At 43.3% G+C, this 21,698-nt stretch overlaps 2 protein-coding genes across 2 annotated transcripts in view; one reads left to right on the top strand and one right to left on the bottom strand.

Annotated features, from left to right (window-relative positions):
- LOC128703822 (lachesin) overlaps positions 1–21,698 on the bottom strand; it is a 1,052,338-nt gene that overhangs the window by 410,192 nt on the left and 620,448 nt on the right. The window lies entirely within an intron of this gene.
- LOC128703821 (uncharacterized) overlaps positions 1–21,698 on the top strand; it is a 102,460-nt gene that overhangs the window by 9,981 nt on the left and 70,781 nt on the right. The window contains exon 2 of the mRNA XM_070103764.1: positions 15,842–15,999. Within this exon, the coding sequence (XP_069959865.1) occupies positions 15,842–15,999 (158 nt within the window). The remainder of the gene's footprint in view (positions 1–15,841; positions 16,000–21,698) is intronic.

Genomic DNA, 21,698 nt, shown 5'->3' on the forward strand with positions numbered 1-21,698 from the left:
AGGTGGTAATAGCAGTGATGTATAACCCACCACAGAACAGCAGGAGGCCAAGGCAAGAGTACGACGAGAGCAATAGAGCGATGGTTGACACACTGGCTAGAGTGGCCAGAACAGCTCATGCATGCAGGGCAAAGCTCCTGATCATGGGTGACTTTAACCACAAGGAGATCGATTGGGAGAACTTGGACCCGCATGGGGGCCAAGATACATGGAGGGCTAAGATGATGGAGGTGGTACTGGAAAACTTCATGTACCAACACGTAAGGGACACTACAAGAGAGAGAGGAGAGGATGAACCAGCAAGGCTGGACTTAGTATTCACCTTGAGTAGTGCAGATATCGAGGACATCACATATGAAAGACCCCTTGGGGCCAGTGACCATGTGGTATTAAGCTTCGAATACACAGTAGAGCTACAAGTGGAGGGAGAAGCAGGAAGGCCAGGACGAATGAAGTCAAACTACAAGAAAGGGGACTACACAGGAATGAGGAACTTCCTGAACGGGGTTCAGTGGGACAGAGAACTGCCAGGGAAGCCAGTTAATGAGATGATGGAATATGTAGCAACAAAATGCAAGGAGGCTGAGGAGAGGTTTGTACCCAAGGGTAACAGGAATAATGAAAAAGCCAGGATGAGCCCATGGTTTACCCAAAGGTGCAGGGAGGCAAAAACCAAGTGTGCTAGGGAATGGAAGAAATATAGAAGGCAAAGGACCCAGGAGAATAAGGAGAGCAGTCGTAGAGCCAGAAACGAATATGCACAGATAAGAAGGGAGGCCCAAAGACAATATGAAAATGACATAGCAGCGAAAGCCAAATCTGACCCGAAACTGTTGTACAGCCACATCAGGAGGAAAACAACAGTCAAGGACCAGGTAATCAGGCTAAGGAAGGAAGGAGGAGAGACAACAAGAAATGACCGTGAAGTATGTGAGGAACTCAACAAGAGATTCAAAGAAGTGTTCACAGAGGAGACAGAAGGGGCTCCAGAAAGACAGAGAGGTGGGGCACACCACCATGTGCTGGACACAGTGCACACAACCGAGGAAGAAGTGAAGAGGCTTCTGAGTGAGCTAGATACCTCAAAGGCAATGGGGCCAGATAACATCTCCCCATGGGTATTGAGAGAGGGAGCAGAGGTGCTATGTGTACCCCTAACAACAATATTCAATACATCTATCGAAACAGGGAGATTGCCTGAGGCATGGAAGACAGCAAATGTAGTCCCAATCTTTAAAAAAGGAGACAGACATGAAGCATTAAACTACAGACCAGTGTCACTGACATGTATAGTATGCAAAATCATGGAGAAGATTATCAGGAGAAGAGTGGTGGAACACCTAGAAAGGAATGATCTCATCAACAGCAGCCAACTTGGTTTCAGGGACTGGAAATCCTGTGTCACAAACCTACTGGAGTTCTATGACATGGTGACAGCAGTAAGACAAGAGGGGGAGGGGTGGGTGGATTGCATATTCTTGGACTGCAAGAAGGCGTTTGACACAGTTCCACACAAGAGATTGGTGCAAATCTGGAGGACCAAGCAGGGATAACAGGGATTAGGCACTACAATGGATCAGGGAATACTTGTCAGGAAGACAGCAGCGAGTCATGGTACGTGGCGAGGTGTCAGAGTGGGCACCTGTGACCAGCGGGGTCCCACAGGGGTCAGTCCTAGGACCAGTGCTGTTTCTGGTATTTGTGAACGACATGACGGAAGGAATAGACTCTGAGGTGTCCCTGTTTGCAGATGACGTGAAGTTGATGAGAAGAATTCACTCGATCGAAGACCAGGCAGAACTACAAAGGGATCTGGACAGGCTGCAGACCTGGTCCAGCAATTGGCTCCTGGAGTTCAATCCCACCAAGTGCAAAGTCATGAAGATTGGGGAAGGGCAAAGAAGACCGCAGACGGAGTACAGTCTAGGGGGCCAGAGACTACAAACCTCACTCAAGGAAAAAGATCTTGGGGTGAGTATAACACCAGACACATCTCCTGAAGCGCACATCAACCAAATAACTGCTGCAGCATATGGGCGCCTAGCAAACCTCAGAACAGCATTCCGAAATCTTAATAAGGAATCGTTCAGGACCCTGTACACCGTGTACGTTAGGCCCATATTGGAGTATGCGACACCAGTTTGGAACCCACACCTAGCCAAGCACGTAAAGAAACTAGAGAAAGTGCAAAGGTTTGCAACAAGACTAGTCCCAGAGCTAAGAGGTATGTCCTACGAGGAGAGGTTAAGGGAAATCAACCTGACGACACTGGAGGACAGGCGAGATAGGGGGGACATGATAACGACATACAAAATACTGAGAGGAATTGACAAGGTGGACAAAGACAGGATGTTCCAGAGATTGGACACAGTAACAAGGGGACACAGTTGGAAGTTGAAGACACAGATGAATCACAGGGATGTTAGGAAGTATTTCTTGAGCCACAGAGTAGTCAGTAAGTGGAATAGTTTGGGAAGCGATGTAGTGGAGGCAGGATCCATACATAGCTTTAAGCAGAGGTATAATAAAGCTCACGGTTCAGGGAGAATGACCTAGTAGCGATCAGTGAAGAGGCGGGGCCAGGAGCTTGGACTCGACACCCGCAACCTCAACTAGGTGAGTACAACTAGGTGAGTACACACAAACACACACACACACACACACACACACACACACACACACACACACACACACACACACACACACACACACACACACAGGTATAATAAAGTATGATGGCTTGGGTCTTGTGATGATACACCTTCGTCAGTTCACTGTTATAGTGTAGAACAAAGGTACTCAGTCATAGGATACTGGTTTGTTTTACCCTGCGGTTCTTTATACAACAAACGATCAGTCTTCACAGCAGTGGTTCGTCGACATGAGTCGTGTTACTTTTCAATAAACAACTTTGCAACTTTACTAACAGTAAACATTTCCTCTACAGTTGGTTCCTCGTCATCATCTTCCAAGTATTCATTGATGTCATCCGGCTTCATATCTTCAAATTACTCACATGGTTCTCTGCTTTCCAGTTCTACATTTTCCTTGGCTTTACACTGATGGTAAAACCAGATAAATAACTCACAACTCTAGGCTATATTTTTCTGCAACCAACGTTTACTGTTGATCTTGGTAGATGATCCCATGTTCTTTTCACATAAGGGAGTGTATCTGCAGTGTTCAATTTGCGTCAACACACTGGCACTCATCTGTTGCCAGTTGTTGATGTACCACACTGCGTGTATACTGGCACTTATGTTTTCTGATAACTCTTCAATCCAGTGGTTGTATCATGGATGTCGCATTTAGTGACAAAAAAAAAATACAGTCTTGTGATCTGGCTTCAAATCCTCCAAGAGTTGAGGATGACTACGACAGTTATCAAGGACGAGGAGAACCCCTGAAGGCAATATTTTCTCAGGGACAGGAACATCCTCACTTCACTCTGTGAAGAAATCCTCGCTCATGCCATGGCGTTGTACTTCCCAATACCAGGCATATGTTTTTGCCTTTTCCTTTTTAAACAAGGGGGACTCTAGGAACCATAAAGAAGCAAGGTCTTACGTTAAAATTCTCCTGATGCATTACCGCAAAGAATCAAGATGGAACGACCTTTTGCCACCTGGAATCCAGGAGCGCTTTTCTCTTGTATGAGAGACATATGTTTCAGCTAGCATCTTCCGGAACAAACGTGTCTCACTCAGCATTAAACATAACCCTCAGAGATAATGCTAGCTAGCTCGGCAGAGAACTTCTCTGTAGCAGCACGGTCATTGGAGACACTCTCCCCACTGCACACTACATTATTCAAAGCCCAGTGCATTCTAAATCTGTTAAGCCATCCAAAATTAAAAGTGCACTCGTTTTCCTTCCTTCTAATATTTTGTTTAGTGTGATAAGACTTTTCCCTAATAAAAAGACTATAAGGTCAGTGAGCTGAGCCTACAAGTGGAAGTCAGTCATGATAAACAGCTGTCGAAGACATCCCTTATACCAAGATAACAGTATCAAACAAGTATCAAACAAGCGTCATGTAGTAAATGTAATACTATATCAAGAAATCAAGAAGTTGACAAGAGACATATGTGATACTAGGAATTTGTATTGACGAAAATTTGGCTTGCGTTGCAAGCTTCATCAACACGGCATCACCTGAGGTCCGAGCAACACCCGTAACTCCACCAATAAAGCCTGCGTAGGCGAAATGTTTAGTCAATAAATATTCCCAAGGATACATGTGTGTCTCACTTATCAAAAGTTCTCAGGCCTACCATAAAGAACTGATACCAAAAATCTCAATTGAGTTAAATAAGAAACAAGAAATCTACTAAGTCTTACCTAACAATAATAATAACAATAATATCAATTTCTACCAGTACATGTACAAGGTATACAGATCATAGCTGACATCAGTGACATATTACTATATAGAAAGCCGCTTGTTATGCTGAGCATTTCCCGCAAATTAGGTCAGTTTTGTCCCAGGATGCGACCCACACCAGTCAACTAACACCCAGGTACTCATTTTACTGATGGGTGAACATGGACAATCGGTGTAAAGAAACACGCTCAATGTTTCTACCCTCGCCGGGAGTTGAACCCGAACGCTCACCGTGTGAAGCGAGAGCTTTATCAACCAGGCCACGGGACACCGTTACAAGTAGTTTGAACTGAACTATTTAGTTGAAATTCTACAAAATGTTGAAGTTTATTTATTGATAATTAGCTAACAACATACAACATAACACAGATGCCTTGATGGACGCTGTGGTGGAGCCTATGCCTTGTATACATCATTAAATGTAATACACAGATCTTTCTCAGGCCTTCGATTAGGATAATGATCAGGAACAGCAAACACTTTAATCTGGAACTGCTAATAAGTTAATAATGGCTTTTTAGGTTGGCTATGACAACTAAACCTCTTCAAGGGGGCTTTTTGGCGCGGTGAAGAGGCTCTTGGTCTGAGGAACTAGACCTTTTGGCCTCCTTCCTCAGAACGAATCTAATTACTCCCCAATCCCCCTTCCCTATCTCATCCTCCTTATCCCCTCTTTCCCTTACCTCCTCCTCTCCCCATCCCTCCCCTCTCCACATCCTGTTTTCAACCTTTGGGATTCTTCCCACTGGCACTCTAGTTCCTAGGTAGGGGAAAGGGTACTGTGGTCCATCCCATTCCATTGAGGTTCATGGTGGTGGTGTAGTTTGCCATGGCATCTGGATCACCTGGGGATGTCCCGATCCCTCTTGTCTTAATTGTCATGAGAATCACCCATCTTACTCTCGCCGTTGTCAAGTTTACTTAAATGAGGGAGAAATCCATTGTTTCAAAGAGGTAGAAGGCTTTCCTTACGCTATGGCAGTCTCCCATCTATGCCTCCAGGGGAGACTTCCCCTTGTTTCTTATTCTCGAGTTACTAAACGACCCCCCACCTCTGGGGTTCCAACTTCCGCAGCCTCCTCTGTGGTCACCTCTTCCACAGTCGTCCCTGTCTAATTCTTTTGCTGTCCTGAATTCAGAGGTCCCTACCTCGCCACCTCATTCTGTTCTCACCTCTTCCTCTTCTCACTCACAGGTTTGTGTGTCTACAAGACCTCGCACAGTAACTCCTCACCATCGCCCCTCAGCTTCTCTGAAGTCCAAAAAAATCCCCATTGTTCAAATCTCCTTCAACACCTCCTTCCCTTCTACCTGTACAATTTTCCTTTCCAGTCTCTACCTGGTTCTTCACCTCTAACTGGCTTTGTTACAAGTATGGAGGTTCATCCTCCTCCTCATACAGTACCTTCCTTTCCTGTCCCCTCCCAAGTTTCTTCCTCTTCTGTCCCCTCCCAGGTCGCTTCCTCTCCTGTTCCCTCCCAAGTTTCTTCTCCAGTTCTCTCTACCCTTTCGTCCCCACCCTACTTTCGTACAGTCAGTCGTCGCCCCGATCTTTACTCACCCTCCTCCTTCCATCTACAGCATCGTCCCACATACAGCGTCCTTGTCCTCTGAAACACTTGAAGCTATCTCTGAATATATTTAGGAGATTAGACCATTGGTGGACACCGATCCACCTCCTGTCCCTCCTCTTCATTCTTCTCCATCTGCACAACTTTGTTCTATGCAGTGTTCCAATCCTTTGCTGCTTGTGCGTTTTCCACTGCCTCCACATGTGGACTTTTCTAACTCTTCTGATCCGTAGATACCTCTACTTTCAGATTTCTTGTATCTTTCTCTTCGCAAATCATGGTTTATTTATGGTGGAATATCCGTGGCCTCAGAGGTAACCAGGGTAAACTTCAAGTGTTGCTCTCCCAGTTTTCCACTGTTTGTGTTTGTTTACAAGAGCCCAAATTGCATTCCACTGTTATCCATCCCATCTCGGGCTATGTTTTATGTACATCGGATCCTTTTCCCGATGGAACTTTTGTAGACAGCCTGTACTGTCTGCACAGACAGCCTATGCTGTCTGCCAGCTTAGTTCATATTTTGCAGCACTAAGGTGCTGCCCTCTGTAGCCAGGCCTCTCGGTGGGCAAGCCAGCCTGCCTGCCCTTGCCTCACTCTCACTAACACAGTGGCCTAGCAGCAAGACACAAGGCCTACTCCTAGCTCTCTCTCGTGGGATGGCCCTGCCCGGGCCATGGGCACAACACACAAGCCTGTGTACCCACCACGACTTAACAATAAACTAAGAAGCCTCCGAATACGTATCATTTATACCCCACTTTCAGAAGACCAAATAATCCTTCATTATAAATGGTGGAAAGCGGTGGTCGCAGCAGTGTGTTTGCCTAGAGAGAGGAAGGAAGGAATGAAGTTGTTCATTTCATCCCCTACACAACAAGCATCCATCTCTCAACGAGTTATCCTGATGTAGTGTCTGCACGTTTCAGCATCCAGACACAGGTACAAGCAGGATCCAGCAGAAATTTGCCGAATTTCTTTGAGAATTTTGACCCCACACTACAGCGTCCCATGCTGTTTCTCAAGTCACGTGTTCAGCATCACTTGTATGTTGCTGTTGTTGTTCAGCTCAGCACAGCTGTTTCAGCAAGCCAATGGTGAGTTTCGTGGTGATTTCTGCATCCAGTGTGTTTCCCTGTGTTTGTGGGTGGGAGGAGGAGGAGGAATGACCAGATGTTCCCTCGCCATACACTCATCCACGCTCCTCACCACCACACTACCATACACCACTCACCACTGCCCACTCCCTCTGCTTTTTTCCGTGTGAATTCATTGCCAGAACTGTGTATCCGAGTGCCCGAGGCCACTTGAAGCTACGTGGATCAGCATTCCGCGTAGACCAGCATGCCATGTAGATCACGATGCCACGTGGATCCCGACGCCACGTGGGTGTGGGCGATGTCACGTGGATCTACAAACCATGTGAGTTACCGAGCCAGATGTCCCAGGCCACATGCTGGGTCTGCTGCCCGCATCACATTGAAGTCACCGATGCTGCTGCCCGACTTCATGACATCATGATGTCTGCCTGACGTCACCTCGAGATGTCTGCTGACGTCATCACGCCTGACATCACATGATGTCACCATCGAGTGTTCAGTAATTATTTCAGTATTGTCGAGAAGATTGAGAAAAGATATATATATCGTGTGTTAATTAATTCCTCTCAGTCAGTGTTCTCACATTTTAGTATGTCTTAGTGTCAGTCTTGTGCACAGAAAAGTATCATTTGCTAGTTAAGCCATGTTGTACCGCATATACCGCGGGTGTGTTTAAAGTTTCTGTGTGTCCAGTGAGGTCTGAGCCAGACCTGAGTAGCACCACTGTGTTAAGTCACCCGTGTGACCAGTGTGTTTGACAGCTATCAGACAGCTCCAAGTGACCGAGCCCTCTTGTACAGGAAGCTTTTATGCTCGTCGCTCGTGATGTTCTGCAGAATCGTACCTGCTACGATTCCCATCGAGATTTGTTTCACTTCACCTCCAGACCTTCAGAATGCAGTTATATGTAGTGAAACAAGTCTGGGGATGCTTAGACTAACCTCTGCTATAACTCCAACTGTCGAGAGAATGACACAGTGTGTCAGCCTCGTGTCACAAGCTTCAGTGAGCAGCCTGCACAAAGAAGATGTCACTTTGACCGCTAGCTCTCACTGCAGTCTGGTGTATGATGTTATGACTCCCAGATGTTTCATCCAGTTGTCTCTGCCATGACTCGCTCCACAACTCGCTCCACGCTCGCTGGCAGTGACAGCCCAGCAACAGTACCAGTCGAGAAGTGTCCTCCTGAGTCGCTTGCCAGAAGTCCTGCCCAGTTGCCGAGTTTTGTCGACGCCTCACTCGAGGGCACCAGCATGTCGTGCCCCAGGTTGAGTGAAAACCTGCAGCGACTCCTACGATGACTGCTTCACCGTTCCAGAGGAGACCGTACCCTGTTATGTCACAGCTCAGCCGCAGCGATGTCTCCCATGTTGCAGTATCTGTCCAGACGCAGGAAGGCGTGCAGTGATGCCCATCGACGCTCACTGCCTTTGACCACGATGTTTAGCACACCCTACATGTTTTTTCTTCCCTCCCTGTAGGAAGTTTTTTTTTCCATGTCCATATGTATATATATATGTTTTTTTTTTGTGTTCTGTGCCCTGTGCCTACGAGAGAGAGACCGAGTTTCTTTTACCACCAGTATTGTCGCGTCGGGACGACGCGAGGTAGGTGGCCGAGCATATGTAGACAGCCTGTACTGTCTGCACAGACAGCCTATGCTGTCTGCCAGCTTAGTTCATATTTCACAGCACTAAGGTGCTGCCCTCTGTAGCCAGGCCTCTCGGTGGGCAAGCCAGCCTGCCTGCCCTTGCCTCACTCTCACTAACACAGCGGCCTAGCAGCAAGACACAAGGCCTACTCCTAGCTCTCTCTCGTGGGATGGCCCTGCCCAGGCCATGGGCACAACACACAAGCCTGTGTACCCACCACGACTTAACAATAAACAAAGAAGCCTCCGAAGACACATTTATCATTTCACACCCCGCTACCAAAACACCAAACAAACCCATTAAACACTTTTAATGAAAGCGCGTTTCTTATATGCACCAGTATTCCATGCCATCAGCTCTTTGTTCATACTTCGCTGCATTACACTGCAACATCCACTTGAATAAGTGGTATACAATCTGTTCTTGGTATATCTCTCCTTCTTGGGCATCATCCATCTCAGATGTTGCACTTCTGGTTTCTTCCTTACTGCCACCGCTTCTGTTACTAGGTGATTTTAATGTCCACTATTTCCTCTGGGGGGAGAGGGAGGGGGTCTCACTGTGACTCCTGTGGCATTCACTTGGAGGCTTTTCTCACTTCTCTTCCCTTCCATGTTTTAGATATGGGTACTTCCACCCATTTTGATCCTCGTACTCATTCTTTCTCTTGCATCGATCTCTCGATTTGCTCTTCCTCAACTGTACTAGACTTCACCTGGTCTGTCCTCCCAGACATGCATGACACCACCTCAGCCCACGCTGGCAATTTGACCGAGCGAATTGGGAAATTAACTCGTGTCAAACTGCTTTTAGTGAGGATCCTTCTTCATCCTCCATTGATAAGCTTTTACACTTCTTCTCGACCTCAGTTTTAACCACACCTTCACATTCTATACCACAAGCCTTGGGCAGGTATTCTCAGAGGTGCATGCCTTGGTGGTCTCCTGCTTGTACTCGGGCAGTACGTGTGAAACGCGCTGCGTCGGGCAGGTACCAGTACAATAGAACCACAGAGCCACTCCTTGATTTTAAGGAGAGAGTGGTCGCCCGCCATGTCATCCGTGATGCTAAACGCACTTACTGGTGGAATTATGTTTCTACAGCCACTTCAGCTTCCTCTGCGAGTGCAGTCTAGAAAAAGTATGAAAACTGAGAACATAAGAACATAAGAACATAAGAAAGGAGGAACACTGCAGCAGGCCTGTTGGCCCATACTAGGCAGGTCCTTTACAAATCATCCCAATAACAAACATTTGACCAACCCAATTTTCAATGCCACCCAAGAAACAAGCTCCGATGTGCTAGTCCCTCTCAAATCCAACCCCTCTCACTCATGTACTTATCCAATCTAAATTTGAAACTACCCAAAGTCCTAGCCTCAATAACCCAACTAGGTAGACCGTTCCACTCATCAACTACCCTATTTCCAAACCAATACTTTCCTATGTCCTTTCTAAATCTAAACTTATCTAATTTAAATCCATTACTGCGGGTTCTCTCTTGGAGAGATATCCTCAAGACCTGAAAAATTACTTAGGTGGGCTGAACTGGAATGACCTGACTAAGGGTCAGGTAGGTGGTGATGGTTGCCGATATGATGCTTTCCAGGGCATAGTTCTAGCTGCTCAGTCAAATTATGTTCCAAATAGGGAAATCAGATCAAACAAAAATGATCCTAAATGGATGAACAATAGATTAAAATATCTGATTGGTCAAAAGAGAGGCATATATAGGCAAATCAAAAGAGGAGAGGGGCAATTGAGAAATCGATATATTCAGTTAAAGAGAGAAATAAAAAAGGGAATTAGAAAAGCAAAAAGAGATTATGAGGTTAAAGTTGCAAGAGAATCGAAGACTAACCCAAAAGGATTCTTTCAGGTATACAGAAGTAAGATCAGGGACAAGATAGGCCCACTCAAAAGTTCCTCGGGTCAGCTCACTGACAGTGATAAGGAAATGTGTAGAATTTTTAACACATACTTCCTCTCAGTTTTTACACAGGAGGATACCAGCGATATTCCAGTAATGATAAATTATGTAGAACAGGACGATAATAAACTGTGCACTATTAGGGTCACAAGTGACATGGTCCTTAGGCAAATAGATAAATTAAAACCTAACAAATCCCCAGGCCCTGATGAACTGTATGCAAGGGTTCTAAAGGAATGTAAAGAGGAGCTTAGCACACCTTTGGCTAATCTTTTCAACATATCACTACAAACTGGCATGGTGCCAGATAAGTGGAAAATGGCAAATGTGATACCTATTTTCAAAACAGGTGACAGGTCCTTAGCTTCGAACTATAGACCAATAAGCCTAACCTCCATAGTGGGAAAATTTATGGAATCAATAATTGCCGAGGCAGTTCGTAGCCACCTTGAAAAGCATAAATTAATCAACGAATCTCAGCATGGTTTTACAAAGGGGCGTTCCTGCCTTACGAATTTATTAACTTTTTTCACTAAGGTATTTGAGGAGGTAGATCATGGTAATGAATATGATATTGTGTATATGGACTTCAGTAAGGCTTTTGACAGGGTCCCACATCAGAGACTATTGAGGAAAATTAAAGCACATGGAATAGGAGGAGAAATTTTTTCCTGGATAGAGGCATGGTTGACAAATAGGCAGCAGAGAGTTTGCATAAATGGGGAGAAATCAGAGTGGGGAAGCGTCACGAGCGGTGTTCCACAGGGGTCAGTGTTGGGCCCCCTGCTGTTCACAATCTACATAAACGACATAGATGAGGGCATAAAGAGCGACATCGGCAAGTTTGCCGATGACACCACAATAGGCCGTCGAATTCATTCTGACGAGGACATTCGAGCACTCCAGGAAGATTTGAATAGACTGATGCAGTGGTCGGAGAAGTGGCAGATGCAGTTTAATATAGACAAATGCAAAGTTCTAAATGTTGGACAGGACAATAACCATGCCACATATAAACTAAATAATGTAGATCTTAATATTACGGATTGCGAAAAAGATTTAGGAGTTCTGGTTAGCAGTAATCTGAAACCAAGACAACAGTGCATAAGTGTTCGCAATAAAGCTAATAGAATCCATGGCTTCATATCAAGAAGCATAAATAATAGGAGTCCTCAGGTTGTTCTTCAACTCTATACATCCTTGGTTAGGCCTCATTTAGATTATGCTGCACAGTTTTGGTCACCGTATTACAGGATGGATATAAATTCTCTGGAAAATGTACAAAGGAGGATGACAAAGTTGATCCCATGTATCAGAAACCTTCCCTATGAGGATAGACTAAGGGCCCTGAAACTGCACTCTCTAGAAAGACGTAGAATTAGGGGGGATATGATTGAGGTGTATAAATGGAAGACAGGAATAAATAAAGGGGATGTAAATAGTGTGCTGAAAATATCTAGCCTAGACAGGACTCGCAGCAATGGTTTTAAGTCGGAAAAATTCAGATTCAGGAAGGATATAGGAAAGTACTGGTTTGGTAATAGAGTTGTGGATGAGTGGAACAAACTCCCAAATACCGTTATAGAGGCCAGAACGTTGTGTAGCTTTAAAAATAGGTTGGATAAATACATGAGTAGATGTGGGTGGGTGTGAGTTAGACCTGATAGCTTGTGCTACCAGGTCGGTTGCCGTGTTCCTCCCTTAAGTCAATGTGACCTGACCTGACTAGGTTGGGTGCATTGGCTTAAGCCGGTAGGAGACTTGGACCTGCCTTGCATGGGCCAGTAGGCCTTCTGCAGTGTTCCTTCGTTCTTATGTTCTTATATGTTCTTATGTTATACACTTCGATCAGGTCTCCCCTCATTCTTCGTCTAACAAGTGAATGTAACTTAAGAGTCTTCAATCTTTCTTCATAAGGAAGATTTCTAATGCTATGTATTAAGTTAGTCATCCTACACTGAATGTTTTCTAACGAATTTATGTCCATTCTGTAATATGGAGACCAGAATTGAGCTGCATAATCTAGGTGAGGCCTTACTAATGATGTATAAAGCTGCATTATGACCTCTGGACTTCTGTTGCTTACACTTCTTGATATAAATCCCAATAATCTATTTGCCTTATTACGTACGCTTAGGCATTGCTGTCTTGGTTTAAGGTTGCTGCTTACCATAACCCCCAAGTCCTTTTCGCAATCTGTATGGCTAAGTTCTACATTATTTAACTTATAAGTGCTAGGGTTATGGACACTCCCGAGCTTCAGAACCTTGCATTTATCTACATTGTACTGCATCTGCCACTTTTCTGACCAAGAGTAGAGTTTGTCTAAATCCTCCTGAAGTTCCCTAACATCTACGTTTGAATCAATTATCCTACCTATCTTCGTGTCATCGGCGAATTTGCTCATATCACTAGTAATTCCTTCATCAAGATCATTGATATATATTATAAACAACAACGGGCCCAAGACTGATCCCTGTGGAACGCCACTTGTTACTGATCCCCACTCGGATTTAACCCCATTTATGGACACTCTTTGCTTCCTGTCTGTGAGCCATGATTCGATCCACGAGAGCACCCTTCCCCCAATGCCATGAGCTTCTACTTTCTTCAACAGTCTCTGGTGCGGAACTCTATCAAATGCCTTACTAAAATCTAAGTAAACAATATCAAATTCTTTATCGTGGTCAACAGCCTCAAAAGCTTTACTGAAGAAAGTTAATAAATTAGTTAGACAAGACCGACCTCTGAGTGGTAAATACTTTCCCGACCCGGCTTCCATTCTTCGGGTTGCCGGTGTCACTATAGCAAATCCTCTTGACGTTGCTGCCAAAATTGGTAATCATCTTGTCCGTATCTCTCAGGGGGCTCTCTCTATGCCCCCCGTTTCTTTCCTCCAAGTCTGCAGCGAATAATCTTATAATGTGTCTTTTACACTTCTAGAACTGGAGGCAACGCGCTCTGCTTGCCGATCATCGGCAGCTAGGCCTGACTGCATTCGTATTCGTATGCTGCAGCATTTACATCAGTCAGCCCTTGCTGTCCTCTTACGAGTCTTTAATCCTCTTTCGTCACAAGGAGTTCTTCCACAGCTGTGGAAATCTGCCATTGTTCTCCCTTTCCACAAACCGGGTACTACAGGACATGATGCCTCCCACTATCGTCCCATTGCTCTTACCAGTGCAGTTTGCAAGGTGATGGAACGTCTGATAAATAGACGTTTGATGTGGCATTTAGAGAGACACAACAGTCTCTCCACTAGACAATATGCCTTTCATAAGGGTCATTCTACTACTGACCCCTTGCTTCACTTGGATACATATGTTCGTAATGCCTTTGCTGATAGCCACTCAGTTATTACAATGTTTTTTTGATCTTGAAAGGGCTTATGACACAACATGGAAGTATAATATCTTGGCCCAGGCCCACTCTTTAGGCCTCCCAGGCAATGTACCATTTTTCCTTAAGAACTTCTTAACTGAAAGACATTTCCGTGTTCGGATTAATGATATACATTCCCTGGACTTTGTCCAAATGAAGGTATCCCCCAGGGATGTGTTCTGAGCACAACACTTTTTTCCCTTGCTATAAATGACCTGGCCTCTCTTCTTCCGTCTAATATTTGGTCATCACTATGTTGATGACGCTGTCACCTCACTGCAGTTTCTCTCCAGCATGCGGTCAACCATGTTTCCAATTGGGCCACCACCCATGGGTTTAAATCTCACCAATTTACTTTCACTAGACGTTCTGTCGTCTCTGATCATCCATTGTACCTCTAGGGCTCGTTTATCCCAGAACGTAATATTGTCAGGTTTCTCAGCCTTCTGTTTGACCGTAGGTTATCCTGGAAACCTCACATTATCTCTCTGAAGGCAACTTGTCATAGCCGGCTGAACCTCCTTAAAACCCTCTCTCGTCTTTCATGGGGGACTGATCGTAGAACTCTCCTTCAACTGCATTCAGCCCAAATTTGATCGAAACTCGATTATGGCAACCAGATATATTCAGCGGCCTCTCCTACAACTCTAGCCTTAATCCCATCCATCACCAGGGATTACGTTTATGCCTCGGTGCTTTTCGCTCTTCACCGGTTGAGAGCCTCTATGCAGAGGCGAATATTCTATCCTTTTCCGATCGCAGTGATGTTCATTGCCCTCGCTATTATGTTTGCTCTCATGATCTCTGCAATCCTTCCACATATAGCATAGTCACTGATGTTAGTAGACATTCTTTATTTGTTCGTTGCCCCTGTTTACTCCGTCCCTTTTCTCTTCGCCTACATTTGCTCTTGTCTTCTCTTCAGTTCCCATCTTTCTATGTTCATGTAGCATCTAACTTTTCTCTACCCCCTTGGGAAGTTCCGACGGTTCGTGTCTGTTCTTTCCCACTGCCATGCGCGAAAGCCCAACTGCCTACGGTGGCTTCTCGCTTTCTTTTTCTTAGCCACTTCCGATCTCATTCTCATGCCATCGCAGTGTACACCGATGGTTCCAAGTCTTCTGACAGCGTCGGATTCGTATCAGTGTTTCCTGACAGTGTCGTGCGAGGGCATTTATTATCCTCGGCTAGCATTTTTACGGCTGAATTGTATGCCATTTTCGTAGCACTTATCCGTATTGCATCTATGCCTGTGTCACCATTTGTGATCGTTTCAGATTCACTCAGTGCTTTACAGGCTAAACGAAAATTTGATACACCTTATCCCCGTGTTCTTCTTATCCATCTTTGGTTACACCGTATCTCTAGCAAGCACAAAGGTATTGTTTTTTGTTGGGTCCCTGGTCATGTTTATGTACAGGGCAATGTTCCGTTGGACTGCCCACTCAATCAACGAGCACACAGAATTTACCTCCAACGTCGTCACTGCTCTACTGCCCTGCCCTTTACCTTCGCTTCTTGCTGATGGTTCCTCCTTTAACCCTGACTCTCTAGTTGACTTTTTGACAGCAGCTAATTTACTGCACAAACTCTCATGTCTCTAGCACTCCTCACAGCCCTTTCTACCTAAATCTCTTGCTACCCTCTACCCCTGCACTATCCACTGCCCCGCTGTACTCCAGTTCCCCTGCACCTTTCCCTGCCTTGCTGTATGACCCTTGTAGATTTAGCACTTCTTTTTCGATAATATTACAGCTAATTCCTCCCTTTCTTCTCGGGGTAGATCACCCTGACTAAGCGAGTGATTCTGGAAACCGGTTTTTGCAGGGCGCTATGACCGGGGTGGTCCGCAACACAGTATCACCTGGGGTCGCAGCAACACTCACAACTCAGCAGTCTTCGGGAACCTGCCTACCAATGTTACTGCTGTTCAGGGACACCGTGCTCGCCTTCCATGCCAAGTGAAGAACTTGGGCCTTAAGGACGTAAGTACTGATTGGATTAATGAAAGAAATTCCTAACATCATTACCTTAGTAAATTGTGAGTTCATTACCTTAGTAAATTGTGAGTTCATTACCTTAGTAAATTGTGAGTTCATTACCTTTGTAAATTGTGAGTTCATTACCTCTGTAACTTGCTCAGCTATCAAACTTTGGAGTCCAGTCCCTGGACCAATTATGTACCTCTGTAATTTTTTGACTACTGCCCACAGGATGGGTATGAGGTGCATAATAAACATATTAAACTAACTAATGGTATCCCATATATGCAGTAATCTTTCATGCTGAGGTTTAGCAATCACTTGATCTAGTTCTTTGCTTCGTACTGGCCACAGGTAATTTCGCGTGTACGTAAAACTAATCTTAACATTATATATTATTACATGTAAAGAATTGAATTGTACACCTCGGATAAAAGATTCATACACACTATATATATATATATATATATATATATATATATATATATATATATATATATATATATATATATATCTCAACAGAAATGCGACTAGCCGAGGACTCTAACCCGTGTCGTTTTAACCCACCCCATGGAGTGAGAAAATTCACGACGCTCTAACCCACGGGACCACCCAATCCTACAAAGATTACGCACCCAGCAGAGCTAGGTGTTTTACCGTGATCTGAGGACATAAAATGGTGTGGGTGCCTCAGAGCTAATTTCATTCTACTCCCCGTTTGGTGTACTAGCCTCAATAAGCAGTATATACATTATTGTAACCACGAAAGAGTGGTATTTAATCAATAACAACACTGAGACTTTAAATTACACTTGCTCTATGTGTATACGCTTCGAGTTAATGCCTCCTCGTAAACATCGTCTTCGCTCAACTTCCAGTCTGGATCCATACAGTAGAAGGTAATATGGTGATGGCCTTTACCGTAAACACTCACCATTTAGCCAACATCTGAGGTGAATAATACGTTAAGATTTGTTGTCGGTGACTCCACGGGATTGAGGTAAGAGTTACCAGTGAGGCTTGTGCCAAGAGGCTGTAGGCAGTGTTTCAAGCACAGTTTCCAAGGCTCAAGCAAGAGTCTCCTCTATAGTATGTCGTCGTCTGTAAACAAGGATTCACAGGATTTAAGTCTCGTAACCAGGGAATTTCTGTACTGGAAGGATAGTACGACACAAACACAGATTCTGAAGCAACTCTTCTGTATCCGCTTGTCTAACCTGATGCTTCATCGTTCACAGTGATTCTTTGAGGTCTCATCAAGAATTCCACAATACACGTTAATATCCTAGGTTGCTCTAAGAGCATCCTAGGATGTAAGCAAGGAATATGAAGTCCAAAAAGTTCTATGTCTTATCTGTTAGTCTATCATGTGTCTGTCTGGTTTTCTCTCTCTCTCTCTCTCTCTCTCTCTCTCTCTCTCTCTCTCTCTCTCCCATTTCCTCTGACCCTCCCACCATCCCTCACTCTCTCTAGCTGGTGCTCGCTCTAAAACATTCTCTTAAACTTTCTTTATACCTACTATGTATTTCTTCCTGTCAAACATTCCTGTCAAAACTGTATTCCTGCTTCATTTTCTTCGACATCTATGTATTTGATCCCACCCATATTTCATGTCCAATATACCATCTGTCTCATATATTCATCTGTAGCTCGGCTTTGTGCGTTTCCTCAAAGTGATTTTCCACACACAAATTTCCCAGCCTGCGGCTTTTCCAAGACTGTATTTTCATGAATGTTTTTACTCGACCCAACACGGCTTGCCTCAACCAAAAATGTATATTTTTATTAATGAAAATTTATATTGTACGTGTGTTACTCTGATGCCATGAGGACCCCACCTGCAGGGATTGTATAATAATAATATACACTAAACTGAGATTCCCTCTGATCCAGTAAAATCCAAAATTTTTATGGAATGTCTTTCTGGTTTATAATATAAACTATGGAAATGGGTTTATGGTTTAGGTTTCGTTAACTTTGAGTGTTTGTCTCTTAAACCTACGGTTGCATGTGAATTAAATATTCCTAAATAGATTACTACCCATGGTAGAAATTTTTATTTAGAATTAGAATAAGCGAGTACACAGCCGCATCATAAATGACCCGTCGCTAAATTACCAAAATTTTCCTTTTTTCTTTTATCTATCAGACTACATTTTGCAACTGCAGGCCATTTATTAAGTAATACTTGACGTTAATTAAGACTAAGTAAATTTATGAACTTTGATGAACGAGGTGTACAAAATGTCTTACAAAATACTGTTAATTTGCGTAATATGTAATTTAAATAATGCTACACTAACCAAGGTTCTCTTTTAAAAGTCCAGGTTGTACCCTTTTTTATGCTAATATTCAATACATAAATAATGGAACACACACTATCGACAAGTACCCTTGACAACCAGTAACTAACAACACACGATGAATAATGACATTATCTTCCCAGAGAAATTAAGTTATTTGATATTCATTCATTCATTCTCATTCTCTCATTCTCTCTCTCTCTCTCTCTCTCTCTCTCTCTCTCTCAACGATATAGATGTTCACTAATTTAGCGGGAGAAAGCATAATGGTAAGCAGGCAGGTGACTGTAGCTACTGTCACGGGAAGATCATTGATTACAGCGAGTCATACACAGGGAGAAACACTGAGAGGTACACTGATTCACGTCACACTGATCCACGTCACAATGATGTACGTCACACTGATCTACGTCACACTGATCCACGTCACACTGATCCACGTCACACTGGCCGAGTCCGTCACACTAGCACCTTCCTAACCCATTTCTGAAGCTGTTAATTAGCATACATAACACATGCTCTTCTGTTTGTCTGTGTAAATGGTGAACAGATGCTTTTAATATTACATATTTCTTACTCAGACTTTTGTCTAACCATTTTTTCAAAGCTTTCCAAGGGAATGGTATCAATAACCCTTATAACCTATTCTAGGAGCTAAAGTTAACCTAGATAATTATTCGGTACTGTTGAACTGACATGCTATCCAGGTGATAGACAGTAACACAATTCGTTAGTGAAAACACGTCTGTCATCCCAACCTGTCATGAGGGTTTAAAGGTCAAACATTGTCATTAAGTATCATTCAGACTAAATTAAGGTAGTTTCAGAAATGGGTTGGACAGGTGCTAATGTGACGGGCTGAGCCAGTGTGATGTAGACCAGTGTGACGGGCTGGGCCAGTGTGACGTGGACGAGTGTTATGGGCTGGGCCAGTGTATGGTATTGAATCATTTACAAAAGTGCGGCTGGCCGAGAGTCTTGCAGGATCGATAGTTGAGTGGTTAGGGAAACACGTACATTGTCCTGTGGGATCGAATCTCGGCCAGCCGCAGTTTGGTAAATGATTCAATACCACTTGTTTCGTGGTTTCATTACAAACACTCAGTGCGGCTGTTCAAAGGGGTAATGCCTGCTGTATTTTGGGCACACGCCCCAGCTCTGAGGAGCTGGATGAGATTTTCGCCTTATAATCGGTGATACACACGTAACAACATGTACCGTATATGCCACCTTTATATCAACAATGTATCTCTTAAATCTTCTGTACCATATTATGTAATAATATATATATATATATATATATATATATATATATATATATATATATATATATATATATATATATATATATATATGCAATAAGATCACAGTAAACAGGTGATTTCAAAATATGCAAAACAACCACTCTGAAAGAATAGAGAAATTCCAAGCGCTTTCGTGACTACTCACATTATCAAGGAACTATGAAAGTAAAGCATCCAAGGAAGCTATATAAGGGGTCCGGCCGCGCGTCACGTGTTTAACCGTTGTGGGATCTGATAGTGAGGTGCTGGCCAGACCCCTTATATAGCTTCCTTGGATGCTTTATTTTCATAGTTCCTTGATAATGTGAGTAGTCACGAAAGCGCTTGGAATTTCTCTATTCTTTCAGAGTGGTTGTTTTGCATATATATATATATATATATATATATATATATATATATATATATATATATATATATATATATATATATATATATATATATATATATTATAGATACTCGTATCTGATGAAATACTTTAGAAGGGTCGTAATCCTAAGCAAATTTATGTTAAGCTGTAAGAAGCTCTGAAGCGATGCTTGATAGGAATGTAAATAAGGAGCAGATGTCAGGCGTTATATAATACCAGATATTTGGTTCTTTTAGTGTTTGGTATATTTTTAATTTTAGAAAATATCTTCCTGGGTAAAAAAATATTTATGATTGCATTATCGGTATCTTCTTCGCCATATTGTTATAATCATGGGGAGCGCGAAACCCGTAGGATTATGCAGCGCATGTAAGGGGGGTGGATGGAAAGTGTTCAGGCTCAATATAGGGAACTAGAGCACAGATCCAATTCCCTAGATCACGTGCCCCTCATCAGCATCAATTAACCTCCCTTGTGGGGCCAGATATTGACAATAACTTTAAAATTTATAAAGAAAAATAAATTATATCAGGCTTTTTTTTTACGAATTTATGGGCAGTGATTGGTGGAGAAAGTGTCAGTGAGATGGCTGAGAAGATATGTACACATTGTTTTGGATGCTCACACGAATGTACACAATGTTTAGGATGCTCATACGAATGTACACAATGTTTAGGATGCTCACACGAATATACACAATGTTTAGGATGCTCACAAGAATGTAATGTTTAGGATGCTCACACGAACGTACACAATGTTTAGGATGCTCACAAGAATGTACACAATGTTTAGGATGCTCACACGAATGTACACAATGTTTAGGATGCTCACACGAATGTACACAATGTTTAGGATGCTCACACGAATGTACACAATGTTCAGGATGCTCACACGAATGTACACAATGTTCAGGATGCTCACACGAATGTACACAATGTTCAGGATGCTCACACGAATGAACACAATGTTCAGGAAGCTCACACGAATGTACACAATGTTCAGGATGCTCACACGAATGTACACAATGTTCAGGATGCTCACACGAATGTACACAATGTTTAAGATGCTCACACGAATGAACACAATGTTCAGGAAGCTCACACGAATGTACACAATGTTTAAGATGCTCACACGAATGTACACAATGTTTAGGATGCTCACACGAATGTACACAATGTTTAGGATGCTCACACGAATGTACACAATGTTTAAGATGGTCACACGAATGTACACAATGTTCAGGATGCTCACACGAATGTACACAATGTTTTGGATGCTCACACGAATGTACACAATGTTCAGGATGTTCACGCGAATGTACACATTGTTTTGGATGTTCACACGAATGTACACAATGTTTTGGATGCTCACACGAATGTACACAATGTTTTGGATGCTCACACGAATGTACACAATGTTTAGGATGCTCACACGAATGTACACAATGTTTTGGATGCTCACACGAATGTACACAATGTTTTGGATGCTCACACGAATGTACACAATGTTTTGGATGCTCACACGAATTTACACAATGTTCAGGATGCTCACACGAATGTACACAATGTTTTGGATGCTCACACGAATGTACATAATGTTTTGGATGCTCACACGAATGTACACAATATTTTGGATGCTCACATGAATGTACACAATGTTTTGGATGCTCACACGAATGTACACAATGTTTAGGATGCTCACAAGAATGTACATAATGTTTAGGATGCT

This window comes from Cherax quadricarinatus, chromosome 87 (assembly GCF_038502225.1).
Source record: "Cherax quadricarinatus isolate ZL_2023a chromosome 87, ASM3850222v1, whole genome shotgun sequence".
Lineage (NCBI taxonomy): Eukaryota > Metazoa > Arthropoda > Malacostraca > Decapoda > Parastacidae > Cherax > Cherax quadricarinatus.